We start from the raw sequence: 14,407 nt of genomic DNA on the forward strand, positions 1-14,407 counted from the left end.
CATCCCGAAGCAGTGTTATTTCGAAACGTGCGAAAGATGCTATACGGTCTGCTTAGGGTCTATCTTTTGTCCTGCCCCTAACCAGGGTTCAAGGAATAATTAACGTACCCCAGGTAAGTTCATCAGGAGATTGCCTTGTGATATGGAATCCAGGAACTAAAGAGTATTTGCCTTGTCTTTTCCTTCATCATGGACTACGGAGACCTGTTTAATCCACCATGAGATTACTGCCAGGTCCAACCAAGCCTCAGAAAATCACTTGCTGGGAATCTCCAAAGTTTTGGTGAGATGTTAGTCCAAGATTCTGCAGTTTCAGGGGATTCAATGGAGCAAATCTATGTAGCAAAAAGTATTTCAGGTCTGTGAAAAGATGAATTCTGATATGGCTTCAAAAATGTGCTTCATCTACTTAACTGGTTATGTCACTAATTATATATAATGTAGAGTCTAGTTTGTCAGCAGTTTGGTAGGGACCTTGCTGTCTGGGTTGGGACAATTCAGAGTTTTCAAACTTGCATCATAACCTCTTCCTCTATGGTCACAGGAGTCAGACGATATTTCGAGCCACATCATTGAACCGAAACTTCTGAAACTGATATTATAGTTGACTTTTTTTTAACTTAAGAAACCACAAGGAAAACAAAGTTTGTCAAAAACACAGAGAATAAGCTTCCAGGTGACATTTTTCTTATGTTCTTACCTCCTCGATCTCGGGCAGCTAAACTCTGACCCCTTCTTAATGTAATGTCCAATTGGTACATTCCGGGAACAGCCAAGGGGACATCTGTATTACTGGTTCCAGCAGTATTTATTTTCTGAAAACCAAGAAAAATATACAAAATATTAAATTTATTATCTCTATTTTATTTCCTCCAATGGGGGACCATGTGTAGCTAAATGCAAACTCCAAGAATTAGTCAATATAATAAATCATCTTATGAATTCACACAGCATCATAATCACACAGTTCTCTGAAGGTTTTGAAATTCATGAAATTATTTAGACTCAAAATAAAGACGCAGTAGTTACAGGAATTCATGTTTTAACTCAGATTAGAATAACACATAAAATACGAAAAACATTTCCCATGGAAAGTCCCACATAATTCAACGAAGAAAGACTAACAAAGAAATAGTGTCTGAAGTAAAAACACAATCAGTGATGAATGGAGAATAAAGGTATGGGTAACTGAGTTGAAAAGTAAAATGATTTATTCAGGTGACTTTGTTGATTCATTTATTCATGCAAAGGGGCTCATACTGATGGATTACACATGTCTATTTTAGTCCCAACATAAAATATGATGCAATTACACAGAAATAAATTCAACCAGCATTTTGACAGTACTTGCAAGAAATAAATTCTCAGTAGGGCTAAATTCCTAATGCTGCTTTCTATGGACTAAAGGTGCACAAGCTATTTCTAGAACTAAAAATCTTTGCAAGCCTACCTCTATAGAATATCTTTAGCGACAATATACTAGGCATTGAGTTATAAATGCACTAGCAAGAGGAATAACTATTATTAAAACAACATAAGAGAAACATAGAGTGAACATTTTACAGGTCATATTATACTTTCTGCCACGTTGAATACAGCAGGAAAACTTACTTTTCTTCACATGTTTGAGGTGATTTTAAATCCTTATAGCTTTTTTCCAATTCAAAAAGAAATATACTTTTGTTTTGGAATAATATGCATGGATAAGGTAAAATAGTAGATACCATTCCAGCTCTTTAATTCTATAGTTTACATGAAATACAGCTAGAAAGCAGTTTTTTTTTAATGTTTGAAGACCAAGATGAGGAGATTTCCTATGGGAGCAATTATCATTTAAAATAAGAAGCAGCACAACTCTGACTGATAACCTAAACTTATCATTTCTCCTCTGGTAGTAATAAAAAAGAATTCACTTTTTTTTCATGATATCCCTGTTTCTATGAATGATAGCACCATTCCCCCAGCCACTCAGGCTAGAAATCTACAAGCATTTCCCTCTTCCCACATCCAAATAGTTGCCAAATCCCATCCACTTCATTTCCACATTACATCTCCTGGTTGTCTTTTTCTTTTAATTCCTTTTTTTCTTTCTTTTCTTTTAACTCCTTTAACCAAGAATTTGGGTCAGGCCTTCAAACAACAGAGGAGTAAAAGGTAAAATGATTTTCTTTCACTTTCCTCAGACATCCAACTGCCCCACCTCCTTGGGATTACCAATTTTGACAATTTAGGGTATATCCTTCTACATTTTGAACGTCTTATACAAATACACATACATACAGGTTAATTTTTCTGTGGTTGAGTTTCCAGTTTTTGTTTGAGCAAAGTATTACATTTTGCTTATTATTTCACAATTTATTTAACTTAAGAAAAATATCATGGGCACTTTTCTAATCAATACACATAGATCTATTTTTTTTTTTGAGGTACATGATTTTCCACAGTGTTGGGACTCCCATAATTTCTTCAATTATCTTCCTAATGATGAACATATGAGTTGGCTTCAGTATTTGCCACTGCAAAAGAACTTGTGCTTTTATTTCTCTTACAGGATGAATTTTTCCAAAAAGTTTTAAGTAGTTCACATTCCTACTGAAAGTGCGCAAGTGTCTATTTCCCATATCCTAGTCAGCACAGGATGTTACTAATGTTCAAGTTTCGTGGGCAAAAACATTATCTTTCTTCAAAACACATTTCCAGCACTATGGTAAGGTGTCTTGAAACTAGCATAAATGGTAAGAGAGTGCTAGCTCTTCACTGGACCACACAGATGATTCCCACTTGGAAAGAGGAAGCCAATCGATGTCTTCTGAATGCCTTTTCAAAGAACAGTTTGTATTTGGGTTTAACTAATAAGCAAGATTTAAATTAAAATCCAGCAAACATTTGTTAAGTTCCTAGTATGTTCTAAGACCTTCTTGAGGCTCTATTTTATATATATATATATATATATAGTTTCAAAATAAATCCACTAACAAATATTAAATGTAGATTTATTACTTTCTAAAAAATGGAATAAAATCTATAGGAAAGTAGAAATTTTCTGCTGACCTTGCATCCTCTTCTAGTGTTTTGACAGGTACCTTAAAGGCAGAAAAGTTTGAATGCTCAGATATCTTTATTTTTTGTAGCTTTCACTGCTCTATTCAGTGCTTCTTGAAGTTTACAGCAAATAATTTACAGAGCATCTGGTTTAACATTTTAAAATGTATACTACATGAGCAAATTAAGGAATTTCCAAAGGTAATTTTAATTATACCAGATTTTCCGCTTTTGCTGTTTGAGAATTCAACACCTAGTTAAGAGATGACTTCACTGGACTTACATTTATTGGCTTTTTAAAGCCTGAATAATATTCCATTTTGTGTATATGTATGTGTGTGTATGTGTGTGTGTGTGTGTGTATGTGTATTTATAGAACACATTTTCTTTATCCATTCCTCTATGACAGGCATTTAGGTTATTTCCATATCTTGGCTATTGTGAATAATGCTGTAATAAATGTGGGAGTGCAGATATATCTCCAAGAAACTGATTTCATTTATTTTGGATGTACAGCACCTTCCCCATCTTGTTCTCTATGTATTCCTATCCAGCCTTCAAGGACCATTTAATTAGCACTTTATATATTTCTTGTCCATTATCACATTATATCTCAAAATGTCATATTTTCCAGTTTAGATTGTAAACTTTTAACAACAGGGAATAGGGTGTTTAAGCATCCAATTGAACACAAAATGTGATGGAGACTATGAGGATAGAAAATGTCTTTGCGGGCATGTGTGTCTAGCTGAGTAGACACACACATGGGGATCTATAACAAAGTTGGCTACTCCATGGGCACTTTTTTCTCTCTCCTCTCCTGTGCCCGTGTATGGCATCTAATCTGTTTTGGCACCTTCTATCAAAAAAAACCTTCTCAATACAGGTGCTTTAGGCCAACATTAACAATTGATCAAAATTGCACTTAAAATGAAACCCTGTCCACTCAAGAGCTATCCTTAAAGACAGACTGTGATATAATGGAGTTATTAAGTCATTCATGAAAGAAGACCAATTATTGTGGGAAAAGAATCAGAGGTGGCTTCACAGAGATGACAATAGAGCAGTCTGAAAACAGGAGTAGGACTTTGACAAGTAAAGATTTGGAAGAAGGGAGGAGGAGAAAATCAACACAAGCCCAACGGTGAGTAGTCACAAGAGGGTGTGTCATTGGATTGTGTGAGAAATAAGGTGGAAAGGAAGACTGATATTCAGTCATGCCAGCCTGAGAAGAGTTTCAACCTGTGGGCAACAGGAAACCATCACGGGCTCTTGAAGAGAGAAGCAGTATAGCCAAGACTCATTTAACAAACATTTATCGCCTACCTTTCATGTTTCCTGTTCTGGACTAAGTGATTAGATTTCAGAAAGGAGGAAACTCGGCCTTTTATCTCTGTAGGATGGATGAGAGTAGAGAAATCCTGTGGATACAGGAATTATTTAAAAGGTTTTACGACAGTCCAGTTTAAGTCACAAGGGCCTGATCTGGTCAGCAGAAATGGAAATAAAAGATGAATTTGAGACACTGAGGACAGTCAATCAACTGAATTGTCAACTGACAAGATGTAGGGGATATGGGAAAGGGATGGATGAGTCACACAGAAGTTTGAGCTGAGCTCCTGGGAGATTGGTAATGTCAGCAGCAGAGAGGAGGAGCAAGTTCCAGGCCACCCCTGTGTCAAACTCCAAGGATACCCCCAAATCTAGCAAAAAAGAAAGTCAAGAACTTAAACAGATCTAGAGATACATCTCCCCTCAGGCTCAGTGAAATGGTTCCAAGAAGAAAATTGGATTATGGAGGGATACTAGAAATATAATTTTTATGGGTATAAAGTATCTTTTTCAAATGTTTATTAAGTTCTCAAATGTAAGGATGTATTAGGAAAGATGTGTCTGAAGTACCAGGCACTCACACAGCTCTAAAACAGACTTTGTCATTTAAAATATTTTTTATGTTTTCTCAGATTTAACATTTATTTAGTGACTATTACAGGAAATTCAAATACTCTTCCCCTCGCTAAACTGCCATGTCCCATATTTAGATGGGTGCTGCTATTTTTTTAACCACTTTACTGAGGTATGATTGATATGTAAAAAGCTGTACGTACGTAATTTATACAACTCCATGAGTTTGGGAATAAGTATACACCTGTGAAACCATCACCACCATCAAGGCCACAGATGCATCCAACCCCTTCCAAAGTTTCTTCCCACGCCCTTTATATTATTATCATTTGCGTGTGTGTGTGCACGTGCGCATGTGGTGAGAATACTTAACATGAGATCTACCCTCTTAGAAAATTTTAAGCATGCAATACAGTATTTTTAGCTATAGGCACTATGCTATATAGTGGATCTCAGAACTTATTCATCCTGCATAACTGAAATTTTGTACACTTTGACCATTACCTCCCCATTTTCTCCTCTCCTCACAGCCCCTGGAAACCACCATTCTACTCCCTGCTTCTATGAGTTTTACTATTTTAGATTCTATATGTAAGTGAAATCATACAGCATTTGTCTTTCTGTGACTGGCTTATTTCACTTGGCATAATGGTCTCCAGGTCCATTCATGTTGTTGCAAATGGCAGATTTTCCTTCTAAGGTTGAATAATATTCCATTGTATGTACATACCAAATTTTCTTTATCCAGTCATCCGCCAATGGACATATAGGTTGTTTTCATATCTTGGATATTGTGAATAATACTGCAATAAACAGGGGAGTGCAGGTATCTCTTTGAGATCCTGATTTAAATTCTTTTGTATAAGTACCTAGGAGTGGGATTGTCAAATCACATAGAACCATAAAAGACCCTGAATAGCCAAAGCAATCTTAAGAAAAACAGAGCTGGAGGCATCACACTTTCTGATTTCAAACTATACTACAAAGCTACAGTGATTGAAGCAGTATGATACTGGTATAAAAAGAGACAGACAGATCAATGGAACAGAATAAAAAGCCCAGAAATAAACCCACAGATATACAGTCAACTAATCTATAAGGGCATCAAGAATATAAAGTAGGGAGGGCTTCCCTGGTGGCGCACTGGTTGAGGGTCCGCCTGCCGATGCAAGGGACACAGGTTCGTGCCCCGGTCTGGGAAGATCCCATATGCTGCGGAGCAGCTGGGCTCGTGAGTCATGGCCACTGAGCCTGTGCATCTGGAGCCTGTGCTCCTCAACGGGAGAGGCCACAACAGTGAGAGGCCCACATACCGCAAAAAAAAAAAAAAAAAAAAGAATATAAAGTAGGGAAAGGACAGCACCTTTAATAAATGGTATTGGTAAATATGTATATCCACATACAGAAGAATGAAATTAAACCCTATTTTACATCATATACAAAAATCAACTCAAAATGGATTAAGGATTTAAATGCAAGACCTGAAGTTGTAAATCTTCAAGAAGAAAACACAGGAAAAATGCTTCTTGACAGTGGTCTTGGTAATAAATTTTTGGATATGACACCAAAAGCACAGGCAATAAAAGCAGGAATAGACAAGTGGGACTACATCAAATTAAAAAGATTCTGCCTAGCAAAGGAAACAATCAACAAAATGAAAACACAACCTATGGAATGAGAGAAAATATTTGTAAACCATGTACCTGGTAAGGGGTTAATACGTAAAATATAAGGAACTCATACAATTCAATAGCAAAAAAGCAAACTGATTAAAAAATGGGCAAAGGACCTGAATAGACATTCCTCCAAAGAAGAAATACGAATGGCCAATAGGAACATGAAAAGGTGTTCAACATCACTAATCATCAGGGAACTGAAAACCAAAACCGTGCCTGTTAGAATGGCTACTATGAAAAAAAATAAAAAACAAATGCTGGTGAGGACAGAGAGACGAGGGAATCCCTGTATACTTTTGGTGGGAATGTAAAAGAAAGAAGCTCAAATTTTTAAATTCAGAGTTCTAGGCACAGTTAGAGGTTTAGGGAGGTTTCTATGACAATGCTCAATTAAGTTTTGGGACTGCTGAAGCGAAAAAGCAGATGCAATATTTGAAACTGAAAATTATAACATAAGTGAAATTTGCAGCCTTATCAGGTCACTTGTAGGAAAGTCAGAACAAGACTGTGGAAGAGAGGGACCATGAGAATGTGAAAGGAAGCATTCAGAAGGATTATAATGACCAGAGCACCCACATCTTCTACTCCAATAAGCCACCATTTTTACAGAAACCCTTCTTCTAATGTCCCTGGCTTGCTTGAACTAGAACAGTTACCATGCATGTGATGTCAAATTTCCTCATACCAAACCCTTCTTTCCCTCATTTTATATAGCCTAGCGGTCCTCAACCTTGAGGTCTTTGGCTAGGCACCCAGGAACTTTGGGGGTGGGGCCCAGGTATTAGTATTTTTTTCTAACAAATCCTCAGATGATTTCAACATGCACACTAGCTTGACCCATTGTGCCAATTATAAAAGCACATCTTTGAGAAAGTTTATACACAATGAATTTCCAGGCTTTAAAAATTTATATCATGAAACACGTGGGGAACATCTATGGGAGTCAATACGATGGTCCCTGTGACTTTGAGTTCTGCTGCTTAGGAGGCTTTTCTACCTAAGTGAAGAAAGCTTCCACCAGAAGATATAACGGTGCTGATGAATTCAAGGTTGGCCTGGCCTCTTTAAGATTTTCATTCAGGAAAAAAGGGGTTACTGGGTTACCTGGGGTGGTTGACCCTTATTATCAATAGGAAGTAGCTATTGTAGCAGTGTACAGAAAAGGAGAACTAAGTCTGCATTCGAGGAGGTTTTCTTGGGTGTTCCTAGTATTGCCGTGCCCAGTGGAAGGTAGACTGGTTAAGTTGTTTCACATGCTCAGGCCACGCTCAGTGCAGCTCTAAGTCTATCAACAAAACCCACTTCATGAAAGTGGAAAACTTCATGAAATCTTTGACATTTTTAACTTTTAAAATTTAACAACCTCGTTAGGGATATCAAGAGGTATCCTTAAGGATTTCTACTTAGTTATTACCACTTTCTACTGTGGAAAAAGGGACTTCAAAATGGAGTCGGGGGCTTCCCTGGTGGCGCTGTGGTTGAGAGTCTGCCTGCCGATGCAGGGGACACGGGTTTGTGCCCCGGTCCGGGAAGATCCCACATGCCGCGGAGCGGCTGGGCCTGTGAGCCATGGCCGCTGAGCCTGCGCGTCCGGAGCCTGTGCTCCGCAACGGGAGAGGCCACAACAGTGAGAGGCCCGCGTACTGCAAAAAAAAAAAAAAAAAAAAATGGAGTCGGTATTGCTAAGAGAGCTATTTAAAATGGAGCCTCGAGGCCATCAAAGAAGCAGGGTCGTGCACGTCCTCACTGGGTAGAACCATAAACTTTTGAACTGGGCCAAACCACAAATATTCTAAGGACACTGCAAGAAAACCTGCAACTTGCCACAGTACCAGACTTCCACCTTTCTCTAGTGATAGCCTTTAGCAACCAAATACGTATACATAAGAATAGCTTCAGTTTGCCAGCAACCAATCATTATTCTTTTGAAACAACTTTTGCAACCTTTGCAATTTTTGCAAACCTAAAGTTTGCCTTTATAAAACCCTGCCTTTTCTCTCCTCCTTGGAACACGTTTTTGACTCCTACTCGAATCTGTGTCTCCCAAATTACAATTCTAAGATCCCAAATAAAGCCTTTATTTCTTTGCAGCTCTGCTGTGATGAATTTTGTTCAACGCTACTTAGTCATCTCTCCTAGTTTCTATGACGTTAGAAACATTTGCACAGTGAAACTGCCATCAAGTGGAAATAAAACGTTTTTAAAACTCAACTTTCAAAAAAACAGAACTCAAAAGTCACTGGGATGTTCAAAGTTCAATGAAGCTCAAGGATTCACTTGTCAAGGGAACATTATAAATAGTTAGAGGTCAACTGAGTAAATGACTTCAAAAACTGAAACCACACAAAATGAGGAACATCCATGGTGACCAATGGGCATCCCCCACTAGATACGCTGGTCATAGTGCCTGTCTAATCCACAGCCCCATCTGAAAGGACTGCTTATGCTTGAGTCCATGTAAACCTAACTTCCTCGCCCCTTGTTCACAGCTGATTATTCCAGAGCTGGGCACCTGAACTACAGGCAGATGTTGAACAGGCTGCTCAGTGACAAGCTGTTAGTCAGCAAAACTGTTATTAGGCAAAGGTTGTTTGGACCAAGTTCAGAGAGAAGAAGAAGTTGAAAGTGCCTGCTAAGGCCAAATGGTAATAATAGACAGACTGGAGAGGCCATAATGGCCCACGGATAACCCCAAATCAGAAAACAGCTGCTATAATTATAATTAAGTATGGGGTGTGTATGTATGTATGTATGTATGTATATATGTATATATATATAGTAGAGGGTAGAGTAGAACTTTGTAGTAGGACATATAGACAGATCAACTGACCAAAGCAGAGTATGATAAACAGCTGGGCAGGAGAGTAAAGATCCGTGAACTCCCACTGCTGAAGGCCCGGAGCAGCTGGGAACAGAGGGCAGGCTGCTCTGGGCTCTGTGCTCTTGGAGCTCTATCTGACTCCCCCATCACCTTCTCACCTCCTTTGGTGAAAGACAGTTGAAGTGAGTCCTTGGCTCTGACAACAGAATAGAGTGACAAAAAAGAGCAACAAGAATGAGCAAAAGAAGCACAGAAACAAGAAAGCAGCCAGGTGACACCGGATGTCCATGAACTGCCAGAGAACCATGCTACTGGAGAAAGTGAGCTGCAGAGAAAGGATGCAGACAGACAGAAACTGTCCCATGCCTTCAACTTCTTCCTCCCCAGTAATGTGCAGTGATCATGGATGTTCACACACAGATGCCCCTGCAGTGCAGGGGACCCAGACAGAGGTCCAACTGCAGGCCATCGCTCCTCAGTTACTAAGTGAGGAAAACTTTGTATTTTTATGACTAGTTTTAACAAGAACTGGGGAAAAGGCTTAGGTTAAGGTAACCATATAATTTATCATTCCAACTGGGATACTTTAGAGACTGAAAGGGAGTGCTATTGACAATTATACGGTGTAAAGAGGCATAAACAGAACTGTCCCAGGTAAACTGCTATACGTGGTTATATGTTAGTGTTATGCATGTTCTTAATATGTTAGCGTTCAGACAACCAGAAAGATAAACTAAGCAGAAAAGGCTGATCCTCTGGTCATATCAAAGCTTTACTACAGTTTGTTTTTGAACTGAACTGCAACCCTGGGTTTAATTCTGGGACTTTGATTTTGCAATAGCCCAAACCAAACAAAATGGATCTATAAATTCTCAGGGCCTACTAAATGGCAATGTTTAACTGCTGCTGAAAAAGTATGAAATTCAGTACTCCCCAAATATCTTCTCTGGGATTCCCACAACACTGATTACTCACCCTGGGCTTGTCCGCTAAATTGCTTCTCTGCAGCATCACTTTATTATCACTGAGAGCCTTCCCACCTACACATACGGTATATAAAATAACCTGAACCAAAGGAGAGCAAATAAAAAATTCTCTTTTCCCAACCCCTTTGTACCTGGACCACGCCCTTTTGTAATTAGACGCTATAACCAAGCCTTGTGTTACAAGAAGCAAATTCTGATGATGAAAGGGCAGGCTTGATACCAACTATTTAATTTCAGCCAAAAATGCTTATCCCCTCTGCACTTTTCTCTTCTCATTTTTAAAATGTAATAAAATACCTTACAAAGGACTGTTTTGATTATGAGATGAAATATGTAAAAATGCTTTGTAAATGTAAGAAATTATTTAAATATAAGTAGTTATTTGGGGGCGGGTGATGAGAAGAGCTATTATAAAATAGAGGAAAGATTACAGGAGTCAAAACACAAAGATCTGTATACAAGACCTAGTTATATTATTAAGTTGCTCTGAGCTCTATGAGCCTAATTTTCTTCTTAAAAAAAAAAAAAGACACTTGTGAAAATTAAAAGAAATCATGTAATTTAAAGTGCTTTGTAAAGAGTCCAGTGATTTACAAATGCAAAGTAGCTTCTTCCTGATTTTTCAAATAATAATATATATTATGTACGTATTACTACTGCTAGTGTTTATTAATGGTTAATTAGAGATTAGAAAGTAGATCATGCTTGGGTTGACCCTTCTGTTTTCAGTACTATTATATTACTTAGTGATTATTATCTTTACCATTTCACCAGAATAATATTTGTGAGACCTGAGAGCATGATAGATTTCATTTGTATTAACTCTTCTGACCTTTTGTCTTTTGTTGAGTTCCCCAGCATGCTCTTTCTCCCCCAAAGAAAACCAAACTGCATTAAAAAGTGCAGAGCTACCTGCAAAAAACCCAACCTCGAGAAGAAAAGACTTGTCAGAAAAAGGCATAATATACTAACTTGTTTATTGATGTTATCCTCCTTGCCATGAACACTTCTACCAATAAATGTTTAAACAGATTAAGCTAGTTCTATTATTTCCAAAATTGGGGCATATGCAGAGGAAGACATTTCCTTTTACAGGATTTGAATTTTTGAGATTCTAACAATCTCAGAGAGAGAATCTTGTGTAACAGATGTTAGATTGATGCTAAACATTTGGGATATTGCTGAAAAATACTTCTAGTGTTTTTATGCATTCACACAGATCCAAGGCCTCACCAGCTTTTGTGATGAACAAAGAAACCTTCTTACTAGACTTAAATGCATATATCTACTTTTTTGGGAATAATTCTATAATCTTTACTTTTTTCTGTGAATACAAGTACTTTTCATTTGGGTTTCTTTTTCACAACTCTATTATTTACTTCAAAGGAAAGCCAGGAAAACCCAAAGAATCGAAGTAAGATTTTAGTGTTTCTATCAGATATCAAGTTTGTGTGAATGTCCTATCACTCCTTCCAGTAAAATTATACAGGTATCTTTAAAAAGAACATGAAACAGCCATAGATAACATGACCCCTACTACTACTTTTATTCTAACACTTGGTTTTCTTGGGAGGAAACCATGGTGATAGCAGTTTTTCTGAAAAAGAAACTAGCAAATTTTAGTAATTAATCTCCACCCCCCACCAGAGTACCCCAAACACCCAAAGCTCACCTCATCTTCATTCAGCATTTCACTCATTCACTCACTCAGTTACTACTTTTCAGTCCTCTACTGGATACACAGCACAGAATCAATGTTATGGAGAACAAAGAAAGATGTTTGAACACATTCTTTTCCTTCAAAGACCATCATGGAGACAGTTTTGCACGTAAAGTTTAAACGCCAACATGGAAAAACAGGACAAGAGGTGTTTCATGGCAGTAAGTGAGAAGTTCTCTCTTTCTCCAACCTGCTGCTTCTCCTCTTTGCTCTGGATGTGGGTTTGAGGCATCATTATGGAATGCCCATCCACCTAAGCTAGAAACTTAGCACCAACTATACCTGGACCCAAGCGTGCAATGGTGAAGTTCTATCAGTTATATTTTGAACATGTTTCTTTGGTCAGCTTTTTCTACCACTCCAGTCTACCCCATAATTCTCTTCTGCATCTCAACTGCCATAACCTCCTGCCTGCTCTCAGGCTCTGACCTCTTCTGTTCACTGAGTCACTTAAAATGGAGGATCATTTTTAATCACATGGGCAAATGCTTAGGAAAAAACAGCGAGGTGAAAAGTATAATGCAAAACCGCATACAGAATGAAATTAACTAGGTTAAATATCCCTATGCACTGAAAAAAAGGGAAGGAAATATAACAACACGTAAACAGGGGTTATTCGATGGACGATGAGATTAAAGGTAGTTTTTCTTTCCTCTTATTTTTCAGAAGTTTTCAAATTTTCTACACAGGTATAGTATGTATTGTTCTAATAATTTCAAGACTTGAAAATAAAAATAATACTATTCTCTGCTGCTTCTACCCTTTGATAACATTGTTAAGGATTCTATGGAATGGAGTTTTATAAATTTGCTTTGATTTAATAAACGCCTTCACACTGGGCAAGGCATATCAATGTACCACTCTCATTGACATATGAGCTTAATATGAAACTCATGCATATTTCATTCCTTTAAACAATCTCATGGCCACAGGTGCACCGCTGTGGCTGAAGCAGGATCTCATACACTCAGTTGTGCAAATATCAAGTGATTCCTCACAGGTATAACCGAAGCACAAACATGGAACTGCCACGGAGCCTGGCACAAAGTAGCCTTCAGTGAAAGTTGTGATGTTATTTAATTATTTACTGTATTTGAAAACCCCGGCAGAAGAAGAGTTTTCAAGCAACGAAATAAATCACATAGTATTGGATTATACTCAAAGTATAAAATAAATAAGCATGATTCCATACTGATATAAGTAAATGATTTGAATACATAAATAGATAAATAAATGGGGAGGAAGAGCTAAGTCTACGGTGCAGAAGAATTCAAAATAATTCACGTAGATACTGCTCCTCAAGGATGTCGGTCACCAACTCTGAAGTGTGGGCCACACATAGTGACCTCCTTCCGAAGACTACGGTGTGGGGAAACCTGGCCAACACTCCCTCAACCAGGTGATCAAGGTTAAAATCAGTGCTGATAAGTCATATTGATAGTATGCTCCCTTGATGCTTTGTGATGAGAATGGGACTTTACCTCTGTGGCCTTCCTTCCAGAACACATAACCTCTGTCTAGCCATGAAAAAACATCAGAAAAACTCAAATTGAAGGACATCTATAAAATATCTGACCCATTCTACTCAAAACTGTGAAGGCCATCACAACAAGGAAAGTCTGAAAAACTGTCACAGCCACGAGGAGCCTTAGGAGACATGAAAGCTAAATAAAATGTGGTATCCTGGATGCGAGCCTGGAACAAAAAAAGGATCTTAAGTGAGAACTAAAGATTTGAATAAAGGATGGACTTTAGTTAATATTAATGTATCAATATTGGTTCATTCGTTGTGACAAATGTACCATAAGAATGTAAGATGTTAACAAAAGGGGAAATTGAGTGTGAGGTATATGAAAATTCTATCTTCGTAACTTTTTTGTAAACCTAAAAATACTCTAAAATAATGAGCTTAATTTTAAAAAGCTTCTGTAGGGCTAATTCTTTTGTGTAGATAACCTAGCGTTTGGTAGGGGCAACCGTTCTAATTTGGTCTCTGCTCAGTAAGTATAATGATACACTTCATAGAAGGCATGTTAGTGATTGATTCACCTAACCCATCTCACCATCCCCTTACCCTTCTCTCATTTCACAGATGAGAAAAATGAGGGTGACGTATTTAAGGGATACAGTTACACAATAATTAGACTTAATAAAAATAATTTTCTAGTACAGCTACTGTAAACATTTTAACTGCAGGTAACCGAGAAGGAGGAGCCCAGTGACCACACATTAGGCTCTAAGTCATAAGACTTTGGTT

General features: G+C 37.8%; 1 protein-coding gene across 3 annotated transcripts in view; it reads right to left on the reverse strand.

Moving 5' to 3' along the window:
• Positions 1–14,407, reverse strand: part of MCTP1 (multiple C2 and transmembrane domain containing 1) — a 534,361-nt gene that overhangs the window by 307,662 nt on the left and 212,292 nt on the right. For all 3 annotated transcript variants that reach the window (XM_029217598.1, XM_029217600.1, XM_029217599.1), the window contains exon 2: positions 701–815. In XM_029217598.1, coding sequence (XP_029073431.1) covers positions 701–815 — 115 coding nt within the window. The remainder of the gene's footprint in view (positions 1–700; positions 816–14,407) is intronic.

Source organism: Monodon monoceros, unplaced genomic scaffold (assembly GCF_005190385.1).
Source record: "Monodon monoceros isolate NGI ecotype Baffin Bay Population unplaced genomic scaffold, NGI_Narwhal_1 Super_Scaffold_12, whole genome shotgun sequence".
NCBI classification, from domain to species: domain Eukaryota; kingdom Metazoa; phylum Chordata; class Mammalia; order Artiodactyla; family Monodontidae; genus Monodon; species Monodon monoceros.